Source organism: Leptinotarsa decemlineata, unplaced genomic scaffold, assembly GCF_025532065.1.
Source record: "Leptinotarsa decemlineata unplaced genomic scaffold, Ldec_3_MD MMD2_P_RNA_scaffold_1, whole genome shotgun sequence".
Taxonomy (NCBI): domain Eukaryota; kingdom Metazoa; phylum Arthropoda; class Insecta; order Coleoptera; family Chrysomelidae; genus Leptinotarsa; species Leptinotarsa decemlineata.
In genome coordinates, this window is record NW_027412523.1 from 3,613,537 (window position 1) to 3,621,985 (window position 8,449).

General features: G+C 32.0%; 2 protein-coding genes across 2 annotated transcripts; one reads left to right on the forward strand and one right to left on the reverse strand.

The window, feature by feature from the left end:
- Window positions 1-156: 156 nt before the first annotated feature.
- On the forward strand, window positions 157-2,518 carry LOC111515276 (chromobox protein homolog 3). Its single transcript, XM_023171507.2, has 4 exons — window positions 157-332; window positions 393-560; window positions 619-839; window positions 1,484-2,518. Exons 2-4 carry the CDS (start codon window positions 439-441, stop codon window positions 1,639-1,641), a joined length of 501 nt encoding a protein of 166 aa, XP_023027275.2. The 5' UTR covers window positions 157-332; window positions 393-438; the 3' UTR covers window positions 1,642-2,518.
- A 2,896-nt stretch (window positions 2,519-5,414) lies between these two features.
- Hsc20 (iron-sulfur cluster co-chaperone protein HscB-like protein, mitochondrial) lies at window positions 5,415-7,501 on the reverse strand. Its single transcript, XM_023171509.2, has 3 exons — window positions 6,970-7,501; window positions 6,468-6,651; window positions 5,415-5,740 (listed from the first exon to the last, which is right to left on the reverse strand). The coding sequence occupies exons 1-3, from the start codon at window positions 7,329-7,331 to the stop codon at window positions 5,531-5,533; spliced, it is 756 nt and encodes a 251-aa protein (XP_023027277.2). The 5' UTR covers window positions 7,332-7,501; the 3' UTR covers window positions 5,415-5,530.
- Window positions 7,502-8,449: the final 948 nt, after the last annotated feature.

The window sequence follows — 8,449 nt, forward strand, 5'->3', positions numbered from 1 at the left end:
TTTTAGTACAACGTAAGGCGCATCTATGCTTGTTCGAGTTTTCAAAATATCTTATAGAAGTTGAAATATTGGAACTTGCCGGAGTAGTATTCTGTGACATAGGCCTGTTTTCAATTTCCATGCGAATACTAACGCCCTCAGCGGTCGATTCGTCGATTTCCTGTCTATATTAGAAATGGTGAATGGATACATGAAATGTCAAAATTCTCCCAATCAAATATGCGGATGGCGGTAAGAATGTTTATTCCACCCGCCATATTCGTTTGGTTATAAAGCGTTATTATTTGTTGACGAATATCAGATTCTTGAATTAAAGAGTCTCCTCATTGGAGGTATAACGATTCTATCTCACGTAAATTTTTGCAGGGAACTTACTTTATTTTCACTTCCAGATATTTTTCATTGAGGTTATTTAAAAAATAACAAGTTTTTTTCAAAATGAGTAAAGGTAAGAAGTCCCCAGAACCAGAAGAGACCAACGAGGAGTACATCGTTGAGAAAATCATAGACAGTAGGATAAACAGTAATGGAGTGAAAGAATATTTGTTGAAATGGATTGGGTGAGTAGCTCATTTCTATCTGCTATTTGAGTTGACCACAGTTTTGATTTATTTTCAGTTATGACGATAAAGACAATACTTGGGAACCAGAAGAAAATTTAGATTGTCCAAGTCTGATCAAAGCCTATGAAGCTGATAAGGCTGCCAAGGAAAAAGAAAGAAATAGTAAGAAACGAAAAGCTGAGGACACTCCTAAAAGAGGCAAAGATGACAAAAAAATTCACGGTTTTGATAGAGGACTGGAGCCTGAAAAAATTATTGGAGCTACAGATAGTTCTGGTAAGAAATACGAGATCTTTGGTGTGCACATACGACTAATAGTGATTAATTGAAATAAGAAGCATCCTAATATACAAAGCATATAAAATAAAGATTTTCTGGGCAATAATTATTTTCTGAACAATAATCAGCACTTTCCGCTACCTTACAACAAATGTTTATGAAATACTCTTGAATCAGAATATCAGTAACTTGAAATGTCAGCATATTTTCAAGCATCCAAGATGACCTTGAATGACCAGACTATTTATGTTTAAATGTTTGTGGAGTTAATATCATTGAAGCCTCTGAAGAATAAACAATTCATTGAAGAATATGTTCTATTTATAATCTAATAAACATCTTCAATATTGATTGAGGGCTTGAAAATTCTTTCAATAGGCGTACATCTACCAGGAGTATTTCACTATTGTTATAAACACTTTCATATAAACATTGAATTACATGAGAGAAAGAGTACTTTCGAAACAACTAGTTTCATATGAACATTGATTTATACAAAAACACTTTTTCATATTCAGTTTGTCCTCCAAACATCAGTTATGGGTCAAGTTGAAAAACAGCTCAAGCTAAACTTTGCCTTTTGTCAGTGAATGAAGCCAATCATTATTATCAATTTTAAAATTGCTGTGTTTTATGCCTAGGTCCGCTTATGTTTCTCATGAAGTGGGTTGGCACAGACGAAGCAGACTTGGTACCAGCTAAACAGGCCAATGTTAAGTGTCCCCAAGTTGTTATCAAATTCTATGAGGAACGATTAACGTGGGCTGCCCCCTCTGCAGAAGATAACAAAAATGGTTAATTTTCTTTGCGTGTTGAAATATTCAGGGTACATTTATCTATCACATGTTAGATATGCGGTACTTTATTTGTTTCATGTGTAAGTTTGATCACCATCGTCAGAATGATATTGTTTATAGTTGAATATTATGGTTCAGATGATTTTATTTTACGTCTAGCTGTAAGTTTTGTGATCTGATTTGAGTAATTTTTATTTTCCAATTGACTTCTATTGTACATAACTAGCTTTGATTCTGTGTATGACCGAGTTGCATTTCTTCATTGTTCATGTTACACTCAAGACCATGTTTATTGCTTTTGACGAAAGCATTATTTTAGTATTGCTCCCAAAATAGAATCGTTCTTGATTCACGTTTGAAGCTTTGGCTTCATTTCATCTCCAAATTAAGTATCTCGGAAAGAAATCGTATATTTTCTTGTCCCCGTGAAAGATATTGTAAAATCGAAAGGCCTGTGACTTGAGAGAAATTCTATTCATTTTTTCACTCCTCTACTTAGAATTAGTGTCATTTTCATCACTTTCATAAATCCCTCAATGTGGCACACTTATATTCCCCCTGATAAATGTTTAACAAAATAGTATCTGTTCAGTGAAGAAATGCACGTTATTATCTATCTTAGATATTTTAGTTGATGCCAATATTGAAAATTATATTTGTAGTGAACCCGCTATTAATTCTCAAAATTTGAACATTTTTTAATATGTTCCATGATAAAGAAAACATTTATAATTTTATAGGTACATTATTTATCAAAGACGATGTGCTCTATATATTTGACATATCTAGATTTACATATGTATTACGTTGCTATATCCTTAGCATGTAAAATTTCTGTTGAAATATTTTCATTTTTTTTTATAAAAAAAATTAATTCAACAGTTGGTTTCATTTTAACTCCAACAGAATTTTGTTGGGCGTGAATGGTTTGCTCTACTCATTCAATCGTCCGGTGGTTCAAATCACGATGTCGTACGATCAATTTTCACTTGGTATCGTCCAACCCGTGCTGGGAATCGCACGTTAAAAGGTGAGACCTTGTTAGTCCCTAGCTCACACAAGTTTCAACTTTAGAGATTCGTCGTTTGTAGGCTGGGGACAGCTGGTTAATAGAAATACAATCATTGGTTTAATAAGACCCAAACAAATTGGCGGTATTATAATAATAATGATTTTATTTGTCTCAAGAAACACAGTTTTTAGACACGTCAATACAATTTCTAAAATAGGATTGATAGGATATATAGTTTCTAAAAAATGCTTGTAGATAAATTAGATTTACAAAAAAATATAATTTAACAAGATAAAATTCCAATCTCATAAAAATTGCCAAAATGTAAGGCCAAATTATAAATCACATAGCTAACATATTATATATATATATATATATATATATATATATATATATATATATATATATATATGATGTGTTGTTTTTCCGGGTGTTCATCCGTTGTGTACTATTCGATAGTCGACGTTTCGCCATCATCTCAGATGGCATTATCAAGACGAGTTACTGCTTCGCTTCGAGTTACACCTCTCGAAGCGAAGCAGTAACTCGTCTTGATAATGCCATCTGAGATGATGGCGAAACGTCGACTATCGAATAGTACACAACGGATGAACACCCGGAAAAACAACACATCATATTCTACCATCCGTGAAAACCTACATTGTAATATATATATATATATATATATATATATATATATATATATATATATATATATATATAAAAATAAAAACTATTGGATAGTGGGGTATTGCAGCATGTAAATGAGTACTCTTTTAAGTTAGTCCAAGCTTTCGGAAAATTTTATTTCCATCATCAGGGAAACTACAATAATATAAGTTTTAAGGTAAAATCAAAAATATTAATTGTTCATGACTTACATCTTATGTGAGGATGGTTACATTGATGTTAACATCAATGTAACCATCCTCACATAAGATGTAAGTCATGAACAATTAATATTTTTGATTTTACCTTAAAACTTATATTATTGTAGTTTCCCTGATGATGGAAATAAAATTTTCCGAAAGCTTGGACTAACTTAAAAGAGTACTCATTTACATGCTGCAATACCCCACTATCCAATAGTTTTTATTCTTAACTAGTCAGCAACGACTACCCTTCCTCTATATATATATATATATATATATATATATATATTCAAAGTTGAGTAAAAGTTTGGCCGGTGACCATAAAAGTGTCTCTTCTTGAATAACTTCGAAAAATTTATCAATTTCATATAAAGGATGTTTGGTTAATATTTTCTTCAATAAGTTTTTGAATCTTCTAAATGGCATGTTACGAAATTCGACAGATAAGGCAATGTATAGCTTAATTCCTATATTATCTGTTCTTTTAAACCTATTAGCCGTAAGAACAAGGTTTGATTTATTTCTTGTATCATGTTGGTGTATATCCTTGTGAGCAACTTTATTCATCAAGTTTTGTTGAACAAGAAACAGATTTTCATAGACAATAACTGAATATAGGGTCATCATTCTCATCATTCTATTTGTACTCCCAAAAATTTGGTAGAATTTTTGTTATCTCGATTTAAGCAAATTGTTTCAAAAGTTAGAGTTTCTGTTTTTTGTTCATTGAGAATCAAGTCGTTTGGTGCTTTCTCTAATATGTTTATATACGGTTTGAATTCCGAGTTGCCTACCTCAGAGTTGAAAATCAATTTTGACTGGCAAACTAAGTGATTGATTCAAGTTCAGGGGGGTTATTCTTCGTCATATTTTATGGAAAAAGTTCATATATATGTATGCTCTAACAGCAGTAGGTATTCCCACATTAAGTTTTCCATTTGAAGAAGCTGTTTTGATGTCAATTTAATTGAATACGTATTCAACAGTTCAAAGTAGACATATTTTAATTGAATACGTATTCAATAGTTTAAAGTAGACATATAAAAACGGACAAAAGTTTTGAAACAACCTAGTATTGGGTATTTTTCAACACAGTATCATCAATTTCCATTTCGGCAATAAAAGAAACAAATAATATAAGAACACGTGTTTCACTATATAAAAGCTTCTTCAAGCGTCTATACTAACCTAATTGTTACTGAAAACTTGCTAATTGAATGTGCATACTTTCAGTTTATTAGAAAAATTCCTATGCAATTTAAATTTTTTGTCAACTTCTTGAATGACTGAGTGGTATTTTTTTATTTCATCAAAATAAAGTAACTTGATAAATCACCTTTTTGTATGTGAATCAGTCGATACTTGTGGCTCGTCCCGAAAATTTTATATTGGCCAAACGGGGAGAACAGTTCCCCAAAGAACTAAGGAGCATAGAATGTTTAGGAATAGATTTAAACATTCGGGTAATTTACTAAATGTGGAAACTAGTAATTGACTAATAAACAATCTCAGGTAATTTCATTTATCACATGTTTATTTAAATGAGTTTACACTTTTTTTTTATGTTAATGATAATTGATTTTTTTCCAAGCTCAGGTACATATTTTCAACATCATTTGGGTAGGTTAAACTCAGGTACTTGATGTTCAGGTATTTCAAATTGTAAAATGAAGCATTGAATATGCACATTTCAGTTAATGAAGGTGTTCCTTGAATATTTTGTAGTTTCATCATAGGAACAACTATAGAAATAGTTCTTATTCGAAATACATACTTCAATGTGAGATTTCCATTTGAAAATTTTCAACAACGCAACACGTGTTTCGTTATACCATAACATTTTTAGGCATCTGTCAGAAACTACTGTGAAGAAATATTTTCACAAATAGAATTCTGTGCAAAACATTTTATTCATTGAGTAAAACTTGTTGACCTGTACAAATGATATACAATAAAATTGTAGTGAAATGTAAAACATATCTCTCACTTTTTTTTAATCCTAAAAATTTACTCGGATACTCCCAACTCTCTCAAGGATCCATTTATTCTGTTGCTAATACTGCAGTAATATTTCAATGTGATTATATTCTTTTTTGCAGTTTCAATGTCATTATTTTTGAAACAATCATCAATTCTTTGTAAAATGTTTTCAATCCTCATTTTGCTTTTTTCGTTGAGCTCTTTCATTTTGTTGATATCACCTTCTGCCTCTTCAACCTGAAAAAAAATATCAATTTCAATCTATTTGAGTGAATGGGGAAAATGTATTTGTATTAAAAAAAAACAAAAAAACAAATTTCTCATTATCCCTATGTTCCACAAAGCTGCATGTAAGGGCCTTTCTCAAATTAGTTGAAATGAAGGGGTCTGTATTGAACGAAATACCTTTCTACAGTTTGGAATTCATGAGGATCTCTGAATACCCTCTTTTTGCTGCCGACCAGTTTTGGATCATTAACTGAGTTACTCCAGCTCAACATATACCACTTCACGATTTCATTATATTTATAACATCACCACAAAGCAGAACTTTTTTCTTCAGGCTACATTCACATACATGAAAGGCCACACTTGTTGCTGACATCCAGAAAAAAGTTGTGAGAAAAAATTGGAATTTCTCACGCTGGGTTTTATTCCCATTACCTACGTTACTTATTTTTTTGGAGCCCATCCTTATATCTTAATATACAACATTGTAAATATTGTACAATTTACTGAATTCAATATTTAACTTCATTCCTTTAATGAAAAATATTCACAAACGCTTCATCTTTGTAGATTTGGATGTATTGATAATTGATATTGTTTTCTAGCATTTGAAATATTACTTGGAACAACTAACTATATTGGGTTTGAACTCATTTTTCCTTCAAGCACAAATGAATATTTTTTTTGTAAAAGATTTAAATTAAGTCCCTCTATACACAAAATGTATTAACCATACCTCTTCATTAAGAGACATAACTTCTAACAGGAACTCAGGATTGTCAACGGTTTGTCCCTCACTTATAGTTTGTCCTTTCAGTTGAAGCAAGTGCTCTGCCCTTTTCAAAGGAGACTGTAGATTACTGTGAGCTTTGTTGATTAAAGATGAATATTCTTCTGAAATAGTTTGTTCCTCATGAGTTCTGCAGTTGAAGTCAAAAAAAATTAAAGTTAGTTTATTTGGAGTCTCATTGTCTGAATGTTATTTGGGGACTTACGTAAGTTATTCCTGGCATTTATGGGCTTTCACTCCCCTAATTATTTCAAGGGAGTGAAAACCCACAAATGCTAGGAATAATATTTGAAGCTTTCTGTAAAGAATTATAAAATTAAGTAAAATATGTGGTGAGTGCAAGGGATATTTTGGAAAACCCTTTCCATTATTAAGGAAATCGATGCTTCTAGGTTATTCAAACATTCGGCTTTCATTCAAGTATTTCTCACTCCGTATTTCAACTTACGTGTTACTGAATTTATCGGGATGTATGACACTCTGAATTTTTCTAAACTTATCCCTCAATAATTTTTCATCTATGCTAAATTGCTCTTCTATTTGAAACAGTTTAAAATAGTTTTCTTTCTCAGATGGATTCTGTATTACATGACATTTATCACAGAATAAGTCGGCAATTTTTCGTTGTGCTCCACATTTCCAGCACACTTTTTCATTAAATCCCACTGTGGAGAAACTTTGCGTAATCCGAAGAATTCCAAGATTTTGTGGAATCAGTTTCACTGAATTATATGATTTGAAGTATTGGAAAAGAAATCCACTGAGCTGAAGTACATGGAAATATCTTGACTTCACATAATTCAAAATCATTTTGGCACTAAGGGCAACAGATAATAATCTTGATAGATATAGAGCTTGGTAGCTGTAGAACCACAATTAAACTTTATTATTTTAAAACATTTAACGAAAATATTGAATTCTCCTTTCCTGATACATTTGCCAACATTCAAATTTGACGTTTCTCAGCTGATTCACAGGATATAGGAATCTGGCTGATTTAAAAAACTCAAGGACTCAGTTATCACAGAATTGAATGTGTCGCGGCACATTCTGATGCCGGCAGGTTCTAATTTCCAATTTATATTATATAACGTAAGGTCAAAATGTTTCCTTTTGCAAAACTTAGGAGCGAAGTTCAAACTGTAGCAAAAAAATTCGTTCATAAAATTCCTATGCAAAATGTCCCTCGATATGGCTAAATGCGCCTCAATGGAAGCAAAAGCTATTAACATAGAGAGAGAAATGTTACTCGACAGTTGCACCTTGGCTCCCGTGTTTTTGAAATGATCCCGCGAATATTATAAAAGTTTCACAAAATTGTAGAAAGGCTATACACTATTTCCGTTTTCCAAATCGGATTTGTTTCCCAACATTCATCAACTCGAAAACTTCGATTTTAAGCTCGGAATAAAGTGAATCATGAATAAAATTGAGTTAGGTTAGAAGATAAGTTAGGTTATAATGAAAAAAAGGTCTTCATTCCGACTTTGAAATCAACATTTACAAATTCCATCATAGAAAGTGAAGTTAAGATTTCCCCCCTTCGAAGCCAAGTTACAACTGTCGCAAGTCACTTGTGTTCTGTAGGTGAATTCTTGAATTGAACAACAAAATTCCGATGGATCACTTCAATTGAAAAAAACACGCTATCGTTTCGAATGGATCAATAATCGGTGGACACACTGATGAATTTAGGAACTCGCCTAGTTTATCTAAAAGTGAATATAGTGTTGTTTGCGCCACCTACTTATTAGTAGTCCAAACTACTCAGAGTTTCTTCGTAGGGTTTTCTTGAAACATGTTAGTCCAATAGTCTTGCGTAAGTTCGTCTATTCCATTGCAGATGGCGTACCCCGTGCAATTTTTCCAGTCCAATATATTTCTTAAATATGGAGTATTGAAATAAACGAAAGTTTTAGTTTGCAGTA